This window comes from Ammodytes marinus (genome assembly GCF_949987685.1).
Source record: "Ammodytes marinus genome assembly, chromosome: 1".
NCBI lineage: Eukaryota > Metazoa > Chordata > Actinopteri > Uranoscopiformes > Ammodytidae > Ammodytes > Ammodytes marinus.
The window spans coordinates 26,203,754-26,228,208 of NC_137230.1; the positions used below are offsets into that span (position 1 = coordinate 26,203,754).

The following is a 24,455-nucleotide window of genomic DNA, read 5'->3' on the forward strand; positions in this document are numbered from 1 at the left end:
TACGAGATATTTTCTCGTAATTACGAGATCCTGAGTGTGCTAACGGTTACATTAGCTGTGAAACTTTTTTTTATTTGGTGAATGCTCAGCGCCACCGTAAAACCCAGCTCAGCCTCACAAAAAATAACTATATTCCAAAAAAATTGTAATTATTATTGTAACGTACTGAATTTTTTTAAATTAAATTCATACACATTTAAACACAAATTAATATAATTTTAAATAACAAAAAGAAAAATATTATTTGGATTTTGACAGGGCCAGCAGAGAAGGCCCTGCTGGCCCTGACGGCCCACCACTGAGAAAATATGATAACTCGATAATTAAAAATATTGTTAGTTGCAGCCCCAACTGGGACACTGACTGTGAGCCAGAGCCGGCACAACCATCAGCGTTGGACCTCACTGATATTCTGATCTCTGAATGGGAGCAATCCCAGGAGCTGGTTTGACCACCTTTCTCACTACAATTGGATGAATGCAGATAATGTTTTTTTTATATATTTTTTTAAATTATTATTATTTTTCATTAATATGGTGCACAGACACACCATCAGTATCTTTTCTGCTGCAGCTGATTTATTACCTTTATTTTGTTGCATCTTCTGAGTTGATAAAAATCACAAATAAATTTGCTCTGTTTGCTTTTTTGCAAATAATAATAGATTCCTACTCCTGCCACTATAATTCTTCAATGTTCTCATTATTCAAAAGAAGCACTTCCTGTCTGGTGATCAGTCCTTCTTCTTCTAAAACAGACTGAATATCTAAAATCCAGATTCATGCATCAATTTTAATCATTTCACTTTACGTTGAGCCACAATCTCTTGCAATAATTGTCTCTTCCGTCCTCCATATTTACCGAGCGACATTGTGCTTTATTTTCCTTCAGCGTGGAGAGTTAGCCGGGTCAGAGGTCAGCGGAGCGGCTGGCTAAACAGATATGTTCATTAGCAAACAGCAGTTCCCAACGCTTAGCGACAACATCCATCACACAAACTCTTGCAGCAGCAGCAGCAGCAGCAGCAGCAGCAATAGCAGCCAAGTTGCTTTTACCCCAGTCTGAGAGGAAATCTGAGGCACTTTGTCGTATTCACACACAGACTGACGACCAGCAGGTCTATGTGGCCCCATACGGGTAAAATGTGAAGTTCATGGTCCAAGGGCACGAGGTGGACCCCATAAAGAAACAATTAGATGTTTCCTCTTGTACCTCTAATTATCCTCATTTTGCCCAGCACCTCACATTTTGTTTTGTTGCAATATCACTTAAATATTATACAGATGCATATACATAACTGTTTATCTCTCATGTAAATATAATTAATTTTCCTTCTTTATCTCTTGCTTAAGTGCTTATTTGATATACTTTGTTATATTACCTTGCATGTCTTATTGTTTTATTTTATTGTAATATGAAATACGGTATGTGAATATTTGAATCTGTATTTTCTGTGTGTGTAGCTTGGTGTAGAAATTCTCCTTTTCTCAAGTTCATCTCACCCAGAGTCACATCGGGATATCAGTAATAGTGTCCTATTCTGTCCAGCTGCTAAAAATCCAGATGAGAGAACAGATGAGCCGATCAACATATACATAGCCTATATTAATAGTAATTACTGCGCACCCACACTTTTTGTGGACCCATACAGGCGGCTCCAACCCTGCTCATTGTGCAGGGTGTGGGGCCATAGGCAGGCTGAAGCCCAAATCCCACTTTCCATATCTGCGTGGCTATGAGAGTTTCACTGTTTGGTGTTTTGCTGCCACCTAGTGGACTATTTTTTCAAAAAGGCCACAGTCAGATTGTTACAGAGTCTGATCAGCTGCACTTTAAATAGAAGTTGATTGATTTAATAATCCAATAATGTAAAGGTTAATGTTAAACATCAGTATTGTCAATTAACAAAGACACATTTACCTTTTGTTTTCTATATCATTGAGTGCTTAGTTAATAAAAAACTAAGTTGTGTGATTCCAATAATGAAGATAGACAAGCTTTGACTGAAAAGGGAAATATTAATTAGAATACATCCTAACTATAAATGCACATCCATGATACATCCATGTAATGCAGCATACAGTAATGCAATAATAAAGTGAAAGAAACATTAGTTTGAAAATGCTTTGGACCTTCTCGCCCACCGTACACATCAATTAGCAAGGATTAAAACGGGAAAAGGGGACAGTCATTCTTCAGAATAAAATCAAATCACTTCTTGAGAAATGAGATTCTGTAAAATAAAATAAAATATTTTATGAACTTGGTTAAGAATGATTAGAATTAGTAAAAATACCTATCAGTGCGAAATGTATTAAATGTATGAGACATTTCACAATAAAGCTACAGCATAGTTTAAAGTTTGGGATATTTTTAGGAATCATGTCTCACTGCTCATGGCGCACCAGTGTTAACGAACATGACACTTTACATCGTTCCCGGTTAGAAGGATATATAAATATTTCAACCCTTGCACTGTTATGTTTACCTCTTCTGCAGAGAAGGCAGTTGTCTTTCAAACATTTTGAAGGGGACACATTACGGCTACCTCTTCTAAATATTGAGGTGGAAATATCCCCTGCACCCACTTGAGATAGTAGGCTAGTTGTATTAGTAGTAGGCCTTGACGCCATTGTAGTCATGAAAAGATTAATACATCTTATTTTGAAATGAAGAACAGGAATTCCTCTCCATGTTGTCAGCTTGTTGTTGCACAGTTTATTAGTTTTGGAGGAAAGCGGCTAGCTCAGTTAGCTTAGTGTGTGTAAGAAGGATAGTTTACGGTAGTTATTGTTCTTTAGGTAGTTTCCACCATGGCGTACCAGCTGTACAGGAACACCACTCTGGGAAACAGCCTACAGGAGAGCCTGGACGAGCTCATACAGGTGACATTAACCTCACACATGACGGATATTTGCTCAGAGCTAGTCCAAATTAGCAGGTTGCTAACTGGTTAGCTCCTAGCGGGCTAACTGCAGATTGCTAACTGCGGTTTGCCTCTGTTCTTATTTGATCCAATCGGAAGTTAATTTCATATATTTTCTTTACTAGTGTAAAACTACAGTTGTGTGTACTGCATGCATTATTAGTATCGACTTGAAAGTAAAGTAATACAAGTAAAAACGTGTTCGCAGTTTTAAAGTTTTTTTTAACTGATATTCGTGCATATTTAATTACTCAATGACTTAAAAAGCTTTAGATTAGTCCATCATTGATATGACTTCTTATATGACTTCTTTATTATGGAAAATATGTCTAACGATAATGTATTTTGTTGCATCTCCTAGCCATTGAGGTTCTTGAAGTTTAGTGTAAACACACACAAGAACTAGGATCAAAACTGTCTCAGGATTTAAAAAAGTTCCAGATTTAGGGACCCACAATCCACATTAGTCTAATTTTACATGAAACAAAATGTTATTGGCAGGCAGGAAAAGTTTCACCAGAAAGAAAATGTCAATGTTATGCAAAAGCTATGAAAGCTGGATAAACTTGATGTATTTTTAATACCTATCCATCACATTGCACAAATTAGATTTTTTATAGAGACTATAATAATCTTCAATAACATTATTGAAGCATTACTGGAAGTGGTCAGTCCAGGTTAGTCCAGCATGTGTTAATTTGTACACAGACATACATGTAAAAGCAGCTTGGTGTTATTATTATTATTATTCTTTCGGACAATTCCATACAATACACAATTTTCTCTTGCAAATATTCACACATCATACTTTGTGTTGTCCGAAGGGAGACGGAAGAAGCCAACGGCTATATATATATATATAAATATATATATATATATACACAAATTTTTTTTATTTTTTTTTAAGAATCTGCAGTCCAATACACAGTCAATTTTAATCTAATTGCTTCAGCTTTTAAGATCAGTTCAGCACAGTTCAGTTTTTCTGTGACAATGCCAAGTGTATAAAGTGTGAAGTGGCCTTGTATTTGGCCTGTTCCATTACTTAACTGGTAGTCTAAACACTTCTGCAAAAGTATTCAAAAACAAGTCTGTCTGCTGGCCTGTATTATTCGTTACAATATTGTTATGAAAGTGACATTGACATTGACATTGTGCTCAGGTTATGCGCCAAACCTGAAACCCTCACTGTGATGACTAAACGTAAGGAAGCTGCACCAACTGTTGTTCAACTATACAAAAAGAGTACCAGCATGTAATGCCAAACTGTGCTGTTTGCGTTGTCTGTTTACATTTAAAATTTTGTTATCTAGGTCCCAGCTTTCAAACTAGTTTCTCTTTTACTATTTCCTATATTATTTATTTTCTTGTATTATTTTTATTATCATTATCATTTAAGTATCAGCTTTTATACTGGTGTTTCTCTTTTACTTTTTCTTTATATTGCACGGTTGAAGGAGCCGAAGACTTAAGAATTTCATTGCCAGCGACTGCTCTGTAATTGTTGTGCATATGACAATAAAAAAAATCTTGAATCGTGCGTTATCAGATTAAACAATGATCTGTTAAGGAGTCAGTAGTTGGATTTTGGGATATGTTCTTGGTTTAGAAACATAAGACACACATGTCTGTGTGTTGAAGGCTGGTGCTGTGAGACGTTAAATGAATGGAATTGTGTGTTTTCAGACTCAGCAGATCACTCCTCAGCTGGCTCTTCAGGTCCTCCTTCAGTTTGATAAAGCAATCAACACAGCGCTCGCCAACCGTGTGCGCAACAGAGTCAACTTCAGGGTGAGACCACTTCTGGTGAACTTTGACATGAGACTGTTAAAAAATAACTAAAACTTTCAGAAAAACGTAATGTCTGTTTTGACAGTTAAAGACCCACTTCAGCGGTAGGAATATGAAGGTGTATTGAACTCCGAGATCCTATGTAGTACAAATGTGCAAACATTTTTGAAATCGGTTCATCCTAGCCTGAGAAAAGGCAAAAGAGTGTGTTATGGTCTCACTGTCTTAACCCTACATTTTACTAGTGTGACATCACACTGGTAAAAATTTAGGGTTAGAATTAACAGGACAGCTGGGCCAAGGGAAGACTGAGGAAAGACTGAGGGAAGAAAAACCTAATTTGTTATATTATAATAGCACATTTATTATGATATTATATGTATGTATGTATTGTATGCCTGTTCCGTATGGATGAAGTATTCCTTTAAGTCTTGATCTGTTCTGTGTGGAGTTTTGAGCGCCTGTCACTCAGTGGTTGTCCTGTGCCTGTCCTCCAGGGCTCTCTGAACACCTACAGGTTCTGTGACAACGTGTGGACATTTGTCCTGAACGACGTGGAGTTCAGGGAGGTGACGGACCTCGTGAAGGTCGACAAGGTCAAAATCGTGGCCTGTGACGGAAAGAGCGAGTCGACCCAAAACAAAACGGACAAATGAATGGTAAGAAAGAAATGACCGCAGTTCATATTTTACACTGGAGGACTTCACTGTTTGTTCTTTTGTGCCCGACAAGGTGGGCACATAGACTGTAAATGGGTGAGCAATGAGCATCATATACTCAACTGTCTTAGCGGAAGTTAATTTTTAATACCCATATTTTGATAACTCTTGAACTTCAATTCAGTGATACAATTATTTTCAGATATTCCGTTCTGGTTATTTATCAACCAGTTTGCAGAAAATGTGTATTTTCATATATCACTATCATAATAAAACAATTACATAGTCCATTATTGCAGTTCTCTACCTGTTTTGTGTTTCTTTGACACAAGTCTATTCTCTCTCTGCAGACTCCAAGGCTACAGAGTGATGACGTGTTGGTGTCAGATGGAGTCACAGATGGACCTGGACTGTACATATAATTTATAACAGCAGAGTCACAGCTGAGAAGTGTGTGAGTGAATGCGTGTGTGTGTGTGTGTCGGAGTGGACCAGTCACTGTACCTGCAGCATTTTTTTTTTTTAATAATCAGTTTACAGGAGGTTTGTGTTCAGTTTGCTGTTATATTGAGCTGGATCATCTTTAATAAAAAAAAACTTTATTTAATACATAGATTTTCTCTTCATTCTGAAACAATCAGGAGGGTATTTATTTATCAAGTTATTAAATTCATTGGATGAGGGTGTTTACAATGAATGTTGTTTTAATACAGAATCAAAATGATCATTCATGTTCCAGCTTCTCCAACCAACGCGAGGAATAATTGATCCGTTTCGTTAACAATATTTTAAGCTAAAGATAAAAAACAAAGTTGGTCTAGTTCTGACCTGTTAGACTTATAATTATGTGTAAAAATAATATTAAAGTGAACAAACCAATAATGAAAATAATTGCTACTGCATTTTGAAAAGGGTAGATTCTAGACTTCAGCCTATTAGTGAACTTAAATTGTGAGCGTGAAAGTTCGCTATAGTAGCATGATGTGACATCATCAGTAAAGACCAACCAAACCAAACACAAGCCAGAATCAGCCTTTTCACTTTATTAGAATACCCTCAGGAATTCACATGTATAAAAGAGTGCACATGGCAACAAAGATCAACATTTACTTTTTTTGCACGTAAACAAACAGGGAATATAAATAGAAGAATCTCCGTCTACCATCTGAAATATGACCATTTGAAAAGGCAGGAGGAATCTTTATTGGATATTTAACGTGTGTACATTTCTTTGTACGGGGAATAAGTAGATTATAGTAGAGTATATGTATTAGGGCTGTCAAATTAATGCGTTAATTTCGATTAATTAATCACAGAAAAATTTACGCGATTAAAAAAATGAACGCAGATTAATCGCACTTCTATAATGCCCTTTGACCCGGTGCAAAAGTGGTGCGGAGCTCGTGGGTTAAAGGGAGAAAGGTAAAGAGAGAAGCAGGGGAAAGGGGCCGACTCGAGGGCTCTATGGACGGTTTATGGGATGCATGAAGGTAGGAAGACATCTTACTTAATTCTCCGCAGTGTCCGTGCATTATTGATTTAGTGGGTGCAACAATGTAGGCTAGGTTCAAAACAGTAGGCCTATCTCTCAATCTTCCTCCAATTTTGTTTGCTAGCTGTGTAGCTGTGTGTGTGTCAATATTTTTGCCTATGAGTAGGCTACGAAATGGTGACAGTGCAGCGCTGTCTGCTGTGGGAGATGGAAAGTCGTAATTTTGTCTGCTTGTTTTTTTTGAGAAAATTCGGCGCTAGTTCATGTATAAAGCTGGCTGAGGGGAGGAGACAGAAGTTACGAGAGACGGAGAGCGAGCGCGCGCGAGAGAGAGAAACAAACTGTAGTAGGCTATACAGCTGTTTACAAACAGGTATAAAAGTGTCATATAAGTATGCGATTAATTTAGATTAATTAATCAGAGCCTGTAATTAATTAGATACATTTTTTTAATCGCTTGACAGCCCTAATATTTATATATATATGATATAGTGTGTAAAACTGTATTTAATTAAACATAGTTTGTGAGCAATACTACATATGGCTACCACAGAGGAGTGGAAATGGCTTCTGCTTCCCAACAGAACAACTGAAATGAAGCTTGCATGAAGATATGGCTGATCGGAAATGAAAACAGGAGTAAAGAGTGATGCTGATATTTACAGAGAAGTGTCTGACATCTGTTGTCTTAGTTGAGATGCTGACAGAAGATTTTGACACTTGACATGAAAAAATATCAAAGAAGAAAGTTCAGTGTCTGAAGAGCAATTGAGGAGCCCTGCCACACCAATACTGCCTTAAAAAAATGGGTGCCAAATCACTACTAGAAAAATCATGGCCAGATTCTTGGCGGTCCAATCAGTGAACAGAGGGAGTGGCTGAGAACAATGACGTTGAGGTTGTGCGCCAGTTTCAGTTGTAGTCAGAAGCCGGCATATGACATACGTCACGACCAAACGTTATGCGTTTGGTTGGCAGATCCAGAGTGGCACTAGGCAGATCCAATAGTTATAAACTTCAAAAGACACTCGCTTTAATGTGAGGTAACATTTGTCAATTGAGCGATTCCAGACCTTCTGTACAAATGAAATGAAGTACGATGGTCTGGTAGGACCAGGCTAACAGGTTACAGCAGTGATTCTACAAATTATTTTGAACATAGTTGTAGACAGCTAAAAATACATTTGTGTGCAGTATTTCTATGAAGGCATAGGCCTATCCTACATCTGCATTGATCTGATCGGTTTACAGCAGCATCCTACTGGGTGTCCACAGGTGTAGTTGACAAATATATCAAACACTTAAATCTGCTAATATTATTGTGTAATACACCATTTTCTACATGCTTAATTAAAGTTATATATAAATGTCAAACTGCAGCACTGAATGCCTTAAGAGGTTGAATGCAGAGGAAACCATTTCCACTAATCAACTTGTGTTCCAAAAAATTGGACACAGAATCAAAAAGACAGAAAAACTATTGCTGAAAATCCTGACTTTTAGTCCCCAGAATGGGTCAAACTCCAAAATACACCATTAAGTTGATCAGTACTTCATTTGTATTTCGCCAAAATATCTGATATTACGATACATTATAACCGCTCCTATTGAGAACAGCATATTAAAACCATTTCATGGTACTATTGAGGAAACAAACCAAAGGGTTTCACAGACTTTACAAGGGTGTCACTCTTGAGTCAGTTATTTATGTACAAACTGCAGATTAATCCAGGGGCCTGTATAGAAACAACACGACCCTAGATGACCTTTAGAAGAACTTGTTTCTGCCGTAACACCAACGGTATAAAAAACAAAAAAGTTAGTTCCTTTTTCTTTTTGGAGAGCAGCCACGAGCAGTCCACACATTTCTGATCCTATTCTATAGTAAGGTTTTCCTCCAAATGAGGGTCAAATTTGAAGAGAAAATCCAAGAGTTAGCTAAGTGCTTCTCAAATGATGGGGCGCGCCCCCCTGGGGGGCTGAGCTATAGTATGAGCAAAAAAATATTACAGGGCTGCACTGAGCTGGGAGAGATTTTCAAGTGCTCTCTGCTCTTTTAGGCCCGCCTCTTAAATTGGAATATCTTATAGTTTTCCTTGTTGGGATCCTGTTGTTAGAGATAGTGCCTGATATTCGACATATTAAATGTTGAAAATGGATGGGTTAATAAACTGTTGAGTAAACATCAATCCTGACACAGTTGGCCATTTTTTTGACGAACACCTGAGGAGAGTTGGCTGGACGCAAAAACTCACTAGGCTGCTTCCAGGGCAAAGGTCACTAATGTGTTTATCAAAAAGCTATGATGACAGGACACAAAAATCTACAAAATACATTCAAAAAAAGAGACACTGCTAACAAATATAGGGAGAGTATAAAAATGTACAGAGAAAATATTTTCGGCTTTCGATATAAGAAAGTATAAAACATCCACCAGCTAAGACTGAAATTTGCGGCCTGCCTCAGTCCTCTTTGAGTTCCTTTTCTTCTGTTTGTTCCTCTGTTCAGTCGAGGAAGCGCTGGCACGCTTTCTTCCAGCGGCATGCCGTACACCACTGGTCTCTGTGCTCGATGCCGTAAACTTTTCGACACTTCTTGGCTTCACCGCGAGTCCTCCTGACCGAGAGTGAGAAACATTGAGAACTACTAAGAACTGCATCATTGATTTCCCTGGTTTTCAGTCTTAAGTAGCAGCTTATATTGGACATGTGGAATATTCAGATCCTTTGGTTAAATAAAATGACTAATACCACACATGTATGTAACAGGAGCATTATGCTAAATGTATTAAAGCAGTAAAATGTCCCTAACATGTTGTGCTCATCCAAAGTCAAGGGATCAAGATGATCACAAACACATTAAAGTTACTCCCATTATTCAAAGGAAAAGCAGCCAATCTTCATGTGAGGAGCTGGACCCATCAAATGTTTTTCATGGAAAAGCTGAATTAACTGTTAGATGATTTATACAATATCACACAGTGACCTAGTGGGGACATGGTGTGTGTAAATACTGACCTACAGGGGGCACCCTGATGCTGGAGCCACTGCTCTCCTACACTGACTGAACGCACCCGGATCGCCAAACCCTAAGGAAGAAAGAGAGAGAGAAGAGGAGAGTCAGGGTGCTTCAGAGTCTGTGTTGTTTTTCTTGTTAGAGCCTTTTACTGTTTTCCTCTCTGTCCTTTCTTTGCTGCTTTATGCTATTTTATTTTGGGAACAGAAACAGAGGGATTTTCATCACTCTGTTTGCTGCCTGTCTCTGCAGTTGTGACTGTGCTTTGTGTGTCCTCTCTCTTCTGTCAAAACATTCTGCATTTGCCTTCATCAGCCTGCGGGTGGCAGCACTGCACCCCGGCAGATTGATGGAAAATGTGACCACAAACCATCCACGAGGGGACTTTCCTGCTGAATGAAAAGCAAGGAGGACTATGCCACACCCCCCTCCGGTTTAAAACCAGTTTTAACAGGCTCCTTCGGGCTGGTGGAGAAAATAAACAATGGACTGCTGCGAAGGATCCAGTCGCAGAGAATACAGAACTGAATTGAAGAAGTGTGTTTATGTACTGCACGGTGAAGCTGGCTTTACGGGCACGCACAATACATTTAAAATCTAACCTAAACTTCTCAGAGAAAGTCCAAAACAGTCAGATCTCTGTAGAAACTGAACAATAAAGTATCATAATTTTACAGAGAAGCTGCAGAGTTTCACTCCATGGATTACATGCTCAAATATTTGCAGCGTTTTACAGCAGTCTGCAGGGTTTGCTGCACACTGTTTTTTTTTGTTTTGCTTCATTGCACCAACACCACAAGCAGAATAACAGAACACTTTTCACCTCCTTCCACAAACTGGCAAGGTTGTTGGCTTTTTGTTATGATTTGTATTTTTATATGGCTATATTTTTCACTGTGTCAACAACTCACATGAAAAAGACCAAAGCTTGCTGTTTGAGCAGAACAGGTGGTGAATAGAGGGTTCTTCAAACAGCTGCTGCTAGAAACACTGAGACTGAATCAGACAGGAAGTTTGCCAGGAAACCAAAATTTGGAGCCAGGGTTGGGAAGTCATTCTGGTTCTGTTCTCATATAAATACATCAAGGTAAACATATTCCTTACAAGTAAAACTCAGAGTGAAATCGCAGTGAAAGTATACCGCAGTATTCTCAGCTTCTTGTAGTGAAGGCATTGCTTGTGCAGTAAAATGTCTCCTGACTGATATATCGAGCTGGATTCAACAACTTTATTCAATGTTAGCTTGTTTAGTCCAGTCCAGTAAATATTTCCCTCTGAATTGTAGTTGAGTAGAAGTATTAGTGAAAGAGAATATACAAGTACGGTAAGACCAGAGCAATGTAATGCTGCAGAGTTAGTGGTAATTCCCTGTGGGTAATCAAATGATCCATAGTAAATATACACATTGATTCTAGCCTCCTACCTGTCTGAGGCAACTGGTGGGTGGGGCTGTCCAACGACAGGGGGGCGTGTTTGAAGCGGCTGGTGACATCACATCACTCAGAGTTGGTGTCTTTACAAAAAAAAGGAATACAATATGTTACACAATATTTATACTTGCATATCATTATACGTCTGTGTCAGTGTTCATTTCGTTGACTAAGACTATGACTAAAAATATTAGTCAACGAACATTTTTCACAGGCGTAAACTAAATAAAAACAAAATAAAAAGGCAGATATGATGACGAAGACTGAGACGAATATAACTGACACTATCAACGAATAGGAACGACACGAAAATGTTAGGGCGGGACGAATGGAGAAGAGATCCAATCAGAACTACTCTTTTTGTGGAACAAGTTGGGAAGAAATCCAATCAGGGCAAAGCAGTGAATGCAACCCTGTGTCGGTGAAAATCGACGGGACACCGCGCCAGTGTGAGCGGGTGGAGTGAGCCGCCGTGCAGAAAAACTCTGCGGTTTGATGGACAAAATGATAGTCAGGGATATCCTGCCCGTTAACCTTGTCTAGGGGAACGGCTAAGTTCCGCGATCTGTTTGTAGTAGGCTATGTCTCGAGCTTGAATACACAGAGCCATGTCCCCAAACTGACTGCGCAACTATATAGGAAATGAACTGTGAAACTGCCGCCTCCCTCCGTTAGTTTCTGTTTTCACCCGAGTAAGTTACAATCAACAGTCTCCGACGCATGGACAGCGTTCAATTAAAACCTCTCATTTTATTATCAAAAAGGCTTTGATGCAATAGAAGTCCGAACACACACAGCGGCAGCAGTGTTGCTTAAAGGAAAGCGCAGTTGCTCACTTTTGTCAGCGCCTTAACTGCGTGCTGCTGCTGCTGCCCAGGGGCGGCCTTAGCGATCTCGGGGCCCGTTTCAAGACCTAGTGTGGGGCCCCCCAATTATTTTTTTATTTTCTTTATTTTTTATAAATAATGCTTGTGCATCCTCCCCGCAAAAAGAAAAATGATTGTGGAATTCAGTTGGTTCATAGACAGATCATGAGATAATGGGCCCCCGGGCACATGCTCTTAAAGCCCCCCCTCCCCCCATCCAGTCAGGTACACTGATTTTATGTGAGATTATTAGGATAGAATAGAACAGTGGCGGCTCGCCCATAGAGGGCGATAGGGCGCCGCCCTCCTTGAGCCATATCAGCAAAAAACGAAAATATAATAATGAATAATAATGATGTTTTTTTTTTTTTTTTTTTTGTATTAATAATCATAATTTATGATTTCAATACAGTTTTTACCTGCATCTAAGTCTGAATATCATTGTACAATCAGCGTCTGTGCTCTGTACCGTCACTCTGGGGCGATGTCGGGCTGGTTGAAAATCGCCCCAAGCGCTCTCATAGACATCAATGTAAAACTTTTTTTTTTCAAACTGCAAGCCTCGCAATGCAATCTCTATGGGTTCCGGGGGTGCGCGCCCTAACGTGTTGTCGTCATACGTACAGTAAACAATAAACCAATTACAGTGACTAATACAGTCATGTCCAGTATGCAGCCCAGAGCGGTCATATTCAAGACCAACACAACTTTATATCAACTCAGGCTAGGCTGGCAAGCTACTTACTTGATCGGACTCGGACTAGGTCTTTCCCAGACAAAATGTAACCATCAAGCAAGTATCTACCAAGATGGATTGGGGGATCTTATAAACGCGGATTTTCACGGGGCTCGTTTGAACGGCTAACGAGGCTAGCAGGATGCTAATGCGCTAACGCTCTGTCCTGCTGCCGCTGCATGATGATATGGACTGTATACTGGCTTTTTATCCATCCTGATGGCAGCACAGAGACCGCATGGATAACTTTGGGTGTCACCCCTATGCATCATCTCTCAGAAAAGGTAAAACAAACATTAAACATCAATCTGCATATACGAGCCAGCGCCGTTCAACAGCTGATCGGCTATTGAACGGCGATCAGCTGTTGATCGTCGTTTAGCTGACAGCTGCTTTCACCGTCCGACATAAACCCGCCTACCAAGTGCTGTAGACAGTAGTAACCCAAACCAATGTGATGATTAGCACTGTTAATGTTGCACATGCTATGCCAGCATCCATTTTTGTCTCCTAACTTTTAAAGGAAGCCTATCTGAGGAGCACACTGGTAGATGACACGTTATCTGTGATGGCCACAGCCGGATAATTAAATCATTTTAGAGCTAAAATAATTTTATTCAAGAAATTAACTAACTTAATTTCCAAAAATACTGTACAGTGCAATGCTTGTCTAATGTTGCCAGAGTGGTTATGCCAGATGAACAGGAAAAACAAACAGTTAAATGCAATATGACATTGTCATATGCTATCTGATTTAGGTTAATTTTGGGTCATATTTCCCATCATGGCAACAATTGCCCCCCCTGAGATTATTGTCAGGAGCCGCCACTGGAATAGAATACATGTTTTGTATTACAACCATTAAATCTGTGTCTGTATTGCATATTCAAACCTTAATACCATTCAATGAAGAAAGAAACACTTAGTCGACTAAGCCCGCTGTATATTTAGTCAACTAAATTATGCTTATATTTAAAAATAGACTAAGACTAAAATATTTTAGATGACTAGAATAGGACTAAGACTTAATGGTGTGATATTCAAAAGACTAAGACTAAATCAGAATATGCTGCCAAAATTAACACTGGTCTGTGTCAATAACAACATGAGAGAACAGCAACATTATTGCCATTATTTATAATGTCTGTTTATGTATTTATGGGTAAGGGTTGATGGATAAGCCCCGCCTTACCTGGTAGGAGTGCTCTGATTTGACCTGCCATAAGCTGCCAGAGGAGGAAGGGGCAGAGCTACTCAAAGCGCTGCAGACTGGAGCAGGGGGAGAGGGAGGGGAGGGAGGGGGAGGGCTGGGAGGTGAAGAGGGGGAGGAAGGGGCGTGGCCACAGAGGAGGGGAAGGGGAGGAGACTGCCGCTGCTGCGGATGGTCCCACTGGTTTATCTCAGTGTAGTAGAAATCCTCCTCGCTGCGGGAACAACGCTCGTGTTCGCCACCGTGGCTGTCGTGGGTCAGAAAATCAATAATTATGAGAAAATATATTTATAAAATATATAGAAAAATAATAATTGATTACATCAGGATAGTAGTTCTGGTAGTTAAAAAAAAATACTCATGGTAAGTCAAAATGACGAGACAGTCACCATAACCAAACAATACAGTTTGTTATTATTGATTAGCCGGCCTATGTTCCGTTTCAATGGAGGAATGGGAAATTGGTAAATAATTTTTTAATATCCCATGACGATACACAGTGATCTACCTTAAATAACATGACCCTACATCTAAACCACATGTGTTAAACTCAAGGCCCTGGCCCGCGACACGTTTCGATCTGGCCCGCGAATCAATTCGGCCGATTTGAATCAATTCTGAAGAAAAAAAAATATATTTAATTTTTTTTTTCTTCATGGAGCCTGTGCCATATCCGCACGTCACATTCGCTCCCAACTGTTAGGAAACTTACGTGGCTTACAGCTAGGAATGTCTGCTGAAAGTTCCACAGCTCAGGATTTTAAGCCATGAATTGATGAACTTGCATCTAAGAAGAGCTGTCAGTTTTCTGAGGGCTGTAAATAGGCCAATATATGTGGCCAAATAGCATGCTAATATTGATGATTGATTTTGTCTAAGGATTAATGTCAAAATGATCTGGTTTCTAACTTTTGCTTTAAATTACAATATAGCCAACTAGCTAACGTTAGCTAGCTGCTGATAGCCCACCCCTTTCGTTTCCAATGGTGTCTTGGCATTTCATTACCAATGTAAAGTGTCATAGCTAACACTGGTGCTGCGTCATGATTCCTAAAAAAACAAAACATGTGATATGTTTTGAATGTGCAGAAAGTTTTGAAAAATCCAGGAGAATAAATATTGTGGCTCAATCCAGAATGCCTGAGAGCCTTACTGCATTATAATCCTTTATAATTGTTTCACCAGGAACCTGAATGTTGTCTTTTCCTTTACAAAAATGAAGACATTTCCAACATAAATTGATGCCGAAAAGGCACAGATTTGTGGATAAAAATTCACCAGAATGCAGGAAATTAAGTGTTTGACATTAAAAAATTTCGGGGGGAGCACCCCAATACACCCCACCTATCATTTGTCCCCCGAGAATGTTGAAGCGAAAACTAGCCATTGTACGCAGTTTATATACTTACTTAGATATGTTCTTTTTATTTTTCGATTATAAAGAGGGTATGTCAGTCTGGCCCTTGGTGTGATTATCATATCGTAGAGTGGCCCTTTGTGAAAATTAGTTTGACACCCCTGATCTAAACTATCTGACGTTTCCGTTTTTCTCTCATTTGGGGTCAAGCTTCCATATAAAAACACAAAGTTCAAATCCTTGAAGAGAAAGAAGCTCTAGGGCTCACCACAGGTGTGTTGTCCGGATGTGACGTTTCATTCCCACCACTGATGTCAGCACCTTCCCACAGCTCGGCCACAGACACCTGTAGGCCACCTTCACTGAGTTCTGCCAGAGAAAAAAAAAACACACCGTCAACCCTCGCTGTCTGCAGTGTCGGGGGGGTTAAAGATGTGAAATGACAACCGTGGAAAACACTCACCCTGCGTTTCCGTGGCGCCGGCTCATCGAACAACACCTGCTCAAGCTCCATGTCCAGTCCTTCGTCAGATGGTCGAGTCGGGCAGACAGCAGCCTCTACCACCGGTGGAGAGGGGGTGGGGCTTCCGTTGCCGTGGCCGATGCTCCAGTAGCCGCTGCTGCCGCTGTCAGAGTGCTCGCTGCCGCCACAGTCCATCGGAGTGGCTGAAGCATTGGGATTGATTACAAACCTTTACTTATATATTTGTTTGTTTTTTTAAAGAAAAAGTGACCAAGACAGAGTGGGACATTAATACATGCCTTCTTTTGTATGGATCAAGCTCTAGAAACTACAGCTTATATTACTACTGCTGCTTCTACTGTAGCTCCAAGTATTTTTTGTTGTTGTCATTTGTTATTTTGTGTTATAGTTGTTTGTTGTACCTGTTGTGTCTGGCTGGGCGGGGCTATGCAGTAGAGGGCTGCAGGACAAACTGCTGAGGACCAACGCTGCCATCAGCTCATCCATGTCCACCTCTTCTGGATTCCTCTGACTGCAGGCCGGGGACAGGGTACAATTGACTATATGTATTGGAAGATATGCAGAAACTAATGCAGAGAGGTGCACAGAGGTAGAGAGAACATCTCACCTTCTGGGGACGTCGATACAAGAGGAGACACTTCTGCCGCAGGACGGAGGCACAGAGGACGAGGACGGATGAGACGAAGTCCAGACATGAACGTCACTCTGCAAGAGGTCCAGCTGATCCACCACACCTGAACATTCACCTCCTCCTCCGCACTGGAAATACATCTGAGAGAGAGAGAGAGAGAGAGAGAGAGAACACAACCACTGTCAGTAGCTGGAACATCATGGCAAGATATTTCTTACTCCTTACCTTTGACGTGGATCCCCACAGTGTTTTTTTTTCTTTCATTTCCCTCTCTGAAGAACTGAATCAGGCAACTGGAATTTTTTGTCTTCAGTCTAAAATAAATGTCTATCTACTGCCGGGCTGGACAGAAAAATGTGAACACCTTGTTTTTTTTAAGAATACAACCCGGAAGAAGTTTTGACAGCAGGAGTGTGGGGAGACGCTGACAAAATGATGTCGTCTCACCTTCAGCCCAGGATGGCCTTTGACTCTGCTGATGGTCTGATTTGCTGCTCCAGCTGTTGCCATGGTGACGCCAGTCTCACCTATCTCCTGGACTGTTTTTGCTCCTACTGTTGGGCAGGTGGAGCTCACTAGCGTCCCTAGAGGAGATCGCTTCCCCAGACGAGTCTTTGGTAACATGTCTGTCTGTCTATCTGTCTGACTGAAGAGTTGGAATCTGAAACACAGAAATAAAAGGACTTCCTGTTCAGTCAGTCCAATCAGTAGATCTGAATGTGATGCTGCCAAAGCCAAAAAATCTCTGTTTGAACGCTAATAAAACTGAAACTAAATATTGAATACTCTGAAAAACACAAAATGTAAGCTTATTTTTCCTTGGAATAGAGAGAGATCAATATAGTTTTTTTTGTAACATGGATGTGCATTAGGGGTCAGGGTTGTGTTAAACAATAATTTGAAGGGGGTCTTCGTAGACTTTTTGTTTGAAATTAAATTACAAAAATGCTATTTTGTATTTGTAAGCTCTTCAGTTGATTCGTGTATCACTGACTTATGATGACAGAGGGTCAGAAACATGCAGTGTAAACACCTCATAACAAACACACAAGTAATCCACTTTAAGGTAAATGGCTTTGCACCTGGAAAAGCAATTGGACTAAGGAAGCAACACAAAAGATGGGAGACTCCCTAATCCCTCAACTTTCTTCAGATGTTAATTAACACTCTAATTGTGAATAGTCACTATAAAGCTAAAACGTTAGAGCAGTAGAAGATACAATATGAACAACTTAAAAAATTTAAGTTACACTGTGGACATCAGGCGATAAGTACCAAAGAAAAGGCTACCGGGAAACCTTCAGCTCTGAATTAACTGCAAATCCTTTCTATGTTTCACAGATCTGAGTGAACTCGCAGGCTGTAGTGTAATTTGCAGCTAGCTTGGTTTGTGTTTGTGTGTGTGTGTGTGTGTGTGTATGTGTGTATTAGGGCTGGGCGATATGACGATATCATATCGTGGACGATATAAAAGTGTCTACCGGGAGAGATTTGGCCATACCGTTTATATCGCAGAGATACAAAGTTGATGTGGTGGGAGCATATATGGAGCGGGAGGCAGCTGTCCCTCCGTGTCCCTATAATTACACTGCAGTTACACCGCCTCGCCACACGGGGGCTCTGCTGCAGAGTTCTGGGCTGCAATACAGCTTCTCTACCCGCAACAGAAGAAGCCTCATCTGTTGCTCTAGCTGTCTAGCTCATGGTCTAGCTTCGGTGCGCCGTCACTAAAGTTAACAAACCAACTCCGTGTCACGGTGGCAGAGCTGCTGGTTTTAACGGTCAAAAATGTCATCGGGCAAAGGAAACTTGCTTGCTGCTTCAGCGTGCTGTTGCCGTGACGCAGAGTTGGCTTGTTTTAAGCCGCAAACTACATGGGTTAGCTCTCGTGAGCTAGCTGGCTAATAATGACATCTTTAGCCTACTCGGGGCTTCACCCCCGTGCTGTTATTGTTGGAGACCAGGGCTGGACTGGCCATCGGGCGTACCGGGCAATGCCCGGTGGGCCGGCAGGCATTTTGGGCCGGGCCGGGTCCCAAAAAAAAAAAAAAAAAAAATTAAAAATATATAGGCCTATATATATATATATTTTTTTTAATGGACCGAGGTACCTTCCCTCTCGGGAGTGCCGTGGACATATAAATGTGCGTGCAGGCTGTACACACACACAGCAGAGGGCCGCCCATTCAGAGGCTGCATTGAATTGTATTAGGCCTATCACGAATTTACTACTCTGTAATTATGAGCATCTGACGATGGTCAGTTACGTTCAGGGCCGTCGGACGGCGGATAGGCTTGGGGGGCCCAAGGCAGAGGGGGGCTGCACTCAAAAAGTAAATACTTTTTTTTTATTATTTTTTTTTTTACTGGCTCAATATAGGCCCCTGATCTTTGAAGGCCCCGACAAATGTTATTTAGGGGAGAAAAAAAAACAGATATCAGGGGCCTTTCATTCGTCAGTAAATTTGTTATTTTTTAATTAACATTGTTCAGGGCTACGAAGATCAGGGGCCTATATTGGGCCATTAAAAAATACAAACGAAGGTCAAAAAAATCCCGAAGCTGACTGGATTTTTTAAACATGTACATTTCTTCTTTCTGCTTTTTGGTCATTCTGTGTCTATAAATTATTCCAGAAAATAGTACTAAATAGCTATAGGAAATAGTTGATTTAGCCTTAGTTTTCTCCTCAAAGTGCACCAGATTGATGAATTTTACTTTAACATTTAAAAAAAAATCTTCCGGGGGAGCATTCCCCCGGACCCCCTTAGAAGGTCCAGGGTCCACGACACAGTCTCCCAAATTCCTGTGAGAAACACTGTGCGTGTGCATGTTTACTAAGAGTTAGTAGACCAGGGGTTGTGTTCAAGTACGCGTAATGATTTGGTCATTCATCAATAGAAACATTGTGTTGTTATCTGGCTCAGAGAGGGACCAGTCACTCACACACGTTTTGGACTATAGACAAACATAGCTTTTACATGTTTGTGTTGTAAGACCGCCTCTCAGAGGGCCCATCAGGACTTCCTGTATAGGGGCCCAGAATTTGGTGCAACGCTCCTGCCTCCGCATATCGTATAAATAATCATGGTGGGCTGCCATGGCCAAAAATGCCAGGGCCGATTTTTTGTCCCAGTCCAGCCCTGTTGGAGACAGCCAGCAAGGCTGGTTTTATGTAACTTTAAAACATGTCAAACTTGAAAATATTATTTGTGTTGAAGCTGGAGTTAAAGTATTTGCTCATTAGTTAATTTTGACAGCTTTTTTAAATGAAGATGAGCAAATACTGCAGTAAAATTCAAGTCTTTCATTATTTTGATATAGGCTACTATCAATTGGAAAATGTAGGCTCTTTGGTTGATGCTGTCATTTTTATTTTGCACTGACTGACTAAAGCCAGACTGGTGTGGTATTTTGCACCAGTTTCTCTTTTGTATGGAAATTTAAGTTCCAAGCAAAAGATGAAAATAATCTTACGTGATTAAAGTTCAGTACGGTTATTGTAATCCATTGAATTTTAAGGAAAAATACTATATCGTGATATATATCCATATCGTGATATAAAATTACCTATATCGTGATATAAGATTTGGTCCATATCGCCCAGCCCTAGTGTGTATCATTAATTAGCATCCGGATAACAGTAAAGAGCTGAGCAGAGGAATTAAGCAAATGGAACAGATGGGCTAAACTGTTAATTGATTTTTTTTATTTTGTAGGCCTATGTGACATCTACTGTACTGACACTGATGGTTATTATAACACCTTCATTACTAATCTGTCGTCACGGCAACATGATGAAACATGATTCCCCCCGCCCCCATTCAAGTTCGAGTTTTCCAGTAAATCAGTGACTCACAGACACCAGTAAACCAGTCTAGTTTCAACACATACAAATAAAACAATACAAACTAACATACCTGTATACACTTTAGTACAAGGCCAAAAGTATGTGACACCATGGCCATAAATGTGCTGCTCGACCTGCCTCCACTGATCTATCTATCTCTAATCTTTCCTCCACATGTTGAACCCACTGCAGGGATATGTTCCCATTCACCAGACTAGAGCATCAGGGACATCCAACACCCATGTTGGTATTATTGGTTAATTATTAGTTTTCTCTGTGTTTCTTTTTATGTTATATGACAAAGGTAAGCATACAATCTAGGGCTGCAACTAACGATTATTTTGATAATCGATTAATCTGTCGATTATTTTCTCGATTAATCAATTATTAATCGATTAGTGTTTTGGTCCATAAAATGTCAGAAAATGGTGAAAAATGTTGAGAAATTTTCCAAAGCCCATGTTGACGTCCTCAAATGTATTGTTATGTCCAAAACACACAGACATTTCAGTTTACTGTCATAATAGGATTAAAGAAACCAGAAAATATTCACATTTGAGAAGCTGAAATCAGACAATTTGGAATTTATTTATTAAAAAATTACTCCAAACGATTAATCGATTATCAAAATAGTTGGCGATTATTTTAATAATCGATTTGTCAATTAATCGTTGCAGCTCTAAATAATCCTTGCATTAGAGAAGCTGAACAGAAAATGTTTGGCATTTTTGGTTCAAATATTACCTTGAAAAAGATTGGTTATTATAACAATATATTATGATTGATCATTTCAGCTCTATTTTCAGTTCATCCCACAAAGTGTTGGTTAGGAGTTGAAATCGGGTTCAATCACATGAAACCGGGAACAGCATTTATTTATGGAGCTAGTTTGTGGAAACAAGAAAGAAGACAGTCTGTGGAACACTGCTGTCTGAAATGTCATTATAGGCTGCAGCATTCACCTTCACTGGAGCCCAACAAAAAGATTAAAAGTACATGTCTTTCACACCAAAAAGAACCATGAGCCAGTTCCGGGCTGGTGCTTATCCCAGTTATGAACCGGTTGGTTTCACAACGACCAGAGCCAGCCATGGAGCCGGCAAGAGAGCAACGTCATGACGTCACTGTAAACGTGTGTTTACGTCGCCCGACGCCGCTGCTCTTGTGGCTAACACTAAAGCTACCACTAGCTTTAAGCACAACAACAGCGGCGAATACGTCTTATTTGTACACGTGTTGGCTCTCACTTTGTCTCTGTGTGTGTGTGTGTGTGTGTGTGTGTGTGTGTGTGTGTGTGTGTGTGTGTGTGTGTGTGTGTGTCTGTGTCTTCGTTTATCTGTGTCGCGCTGCTCGGCTCAGTGGGCTCTGTGAAGGTGCTGTCTGCGGCTGCTTCAGCGTTTACTTTCCTGTTACTTCAAAATAAAAGCCAACTCATGTTTGTCCAGTGAAATGCTACTGTGAAGCCAGTGAAATGCTTTTAATGTGAAGCTGCAGCCTTAATGCTCTATTTGTTTAACAGTAACTTAACTGCTGCGCACTGATCTTAAGATAGTGTTTTTTAATATAGAAAGCCGTGTCTCTGGCATTACCGGTGGTGACACAAGTTTATTTTGCTAAAAAAAAAACGGCACATTGTCCAGAAATGTTCCCGCACAAGCGTAGTCTTTGTCCCACATCTGGTGAATTGGGATCTGGTCACCCTACTTTGCTAACAGGACCCATACAGCGTATTTTCGCCGGTCAATTTGATTGCTACGTTCGGTAATTATGTTATGTTTACGTCCCGTAGTAGTGGTGTTTTTAAATACGGCGGGCATGAGGTTTCAGTTGGTCTGGTTGTCAGGATAATCCCTCCCCCGGCCGCTGGCGCAGGCAGTCCTACCTCAAACCTAGCTCAATCCTGGGGTTGGAGTTGAACCGGTTTTTACAGGCCGGAGCCGGTTCTCTGGCGTTGTGAAACCAAAACACTGGCTCTAGCTCCGAACTAGCCCGGAACCGGCTCCGATTTTGCTGCGGTGTCCACATACTTTTGGTCATGTAGTTCTTGTATAATTTTATACTTTACTTCTATGCGTTTACTAAACATTTGGTAACACTTTACAATAAGGTACACAAAATTGTAGTAGCTACTACATACCTACTACATAGATATGTGTTACCTACTACATAGGTTTTTTTTTTGTGCTACCTAACAGGTTTTTTTTGTGCTACCTAACACATATGGGTTTTTTTTTGTGTTACCTACTACATAGGGGTTTTTTTTTGTGTTACCTACTACATAGTTTTTTTTTGTGCTATCTAACACAGGTTTTTTTTTGTGCTACCTAACACATACGGTTTTTTTTTGTGTTACCTACTACATAGGTTTTTTTTGTGCTACCTAACACATAGGTAGCACAAAAAAAACCCTATGTGTTAGGTAGCACAAAAAAAACCCTATGTAGTAGGTAACACAAAAAAAACCCTATGTGTTAGGTAGCACAAAAAAAACCTGTGTTAGGTAGCACAAAAAAAACCCTATGTAGTAGGTAACACAAAAAAAACCCTATGTGTTAGGTAGCACAAAAAAAACCTGTAGTAGGTAACACAAACAAAACCCTATGTGTTAGGTAGCACAAAAAAACCCTATGTAGTAGGTAACACAAAAAAAACCCTATGTGTTAGGTAGCACAAAAAAAACCTGTAGTAGGTAACACAAAAAAAACCCTGTGTTAGGTAGCACAAAAAAAACCCTGTGTAGTAGGTAACACAAAAAAAACCTGTGTTAGGTAGCACAAAAAAAAAATCTATGTAGTAGGTAACACATATCTATGTAGTAGGTATGTAGTAGCTACTACAATTGTGTGTGTACCTTATTGTAAAGTGTTACCAAACATTTTAGTTTTACAAGTATAGGCTGTGTTTATACATTGCATTATTTGTACTTTATGTAAGTAAATGATCTGAATACTTCGTCCACCATTATTGTTTTCACTCAGCCACCTAACAATAAGATGAATTTGTCTTGGGTTTTTCACCTTTTTCAGTCCTTATTTGTTAGCATACTAATTAGGGTATTGTATCCATGTTCACATAACTGTGTACTAAAATTACATCCATGAAAGTTTTATAGTCAAACATGAGCTTGTTGGGTCTAGCACAGGGTCAAAATACAAAATTATCAAAAAAAAATCCCAAAATAATATACTGTGCAACACACCCCCTGCCTGTCTGCAGCTCTGAACCAATCAAATTCCTTCAGTGCCGTGTTCACACCATGGTTCACACCCTCCACAATAAGAGCTCACGATGAACAGCAAAAACAGTTAAGAAAACGAGTTCCATTAGGCATGCTTGCGCAGTGTAAAGCTACTTCCCTATCTTTGGTTTCAAAGACTTCAAACTTTTATTTCGTCCGAACGAACAACACAATATTCATGTTACAGGCACACAAAAACAACAAAGTTTTACTGCACAATTGGCCAAAAGTGATTCCTCCATTAACAGAAGGTAGGCTAATGCTAATAAGTGGGCAACACAGAGGTGAACGCAAGACTGTAAAGTTAAGTCAGCACATTGTCTTTGTAAACTTTAGCAGCAGCTAACTGATAATTCACTGCACACTGTATAGACCAATTAAGTCAGTAAACACTCTGCACTAAAAAAGCAATACAACTGTGATTAGAGCAGCATCAGCTGTCACATACCTGAGGAGGGAGAAGCTCCAGTACTAAAACAACAACCACGACACTTCCAGAAGGGCTGAGTGTGTGTCCACTGTTGTTCAATGAGAATTGAGAGTGTGCTGCTGCAGGCTGAAGCCAGTTTGAACAACGTGGTGGAGGGGAGGGGCGAGCAACACAACACATGGACTGGATTATATGCACTGGATGGAGATTTATTTTTCCTCAAAACTGGATCAACACAGACTAATTTTTTTCCACATTCTTTTCACTTATAGAAAATGTGTGCTACATTCTCCAGACATCATGACTGCAATGCATTTATGTTTTACTGGATACACATAAG

At 40.0% G+C, this 24,455-nt stretch overlaps 2 protein-coding genes across 2 annotated transcripts; one reads left to right on the forward strand and one right to left on the reverse strand.

Annotated features, from left to right (window-relative positions):
- Positions 1–2,730: 2,730 nt before the first annotated feature.
- Positions 2,731–5,983, forward strand: gtf2a2 (general transcription factor IIA, 2). The gene is made up of 4 exons (XM_080033351.1): positions 2,731–2,885; positions 4,613–4,717; positions 5,215–5,376; positions 5,727–5,983. The coding sequence occupies exons 1-3, from the start codon at positions 2,814–2,816 to the stop codon at positions 5,371–5,373; spliced, it is 336 nt and encodes a 111-aa protein (XP_079889477.1). The 5' UTR covers positions 2,731–2,813; the 3' UTR covers positions 5,374–5,376; positions 5,727–5,983.
- A 516-nt stretch (positions 5,984–6,499) lies between these two features.
- Positions 6,500–24,219, reverse strand: znf395a (zinc finger protein 395a). Its single transcript, XM_080034560.1, has 10 exons — positions 24,134–24,219; positions 17,045–17,258; positions 16,574–16,737; positions 16,368–16,477; positions 15,946–16,148; positions 15,751–15,851; positions 14,108–14,372; positions 11,307–11,396; positions 9,886–9,956; positions 6,500–9,484 (listed from the first exon to the last, which is right to left on the reverse strand). The coding sequence occupies exons 2-10, from the start codon at positions 17,219–17,221 to the stop codon at positions 9,373–9,375; spliced, it is 1,293 nt and encodes a 430-aa protein (XP_079890686.1). The 5' UTR covers positions 17,222–17,258; positions 24,134–24,219; the 3' UTR covers positions 6,500–9,372.
- Between the last annotated feature and the right edge of the window lie 236 nt (positions 24,220–24,455).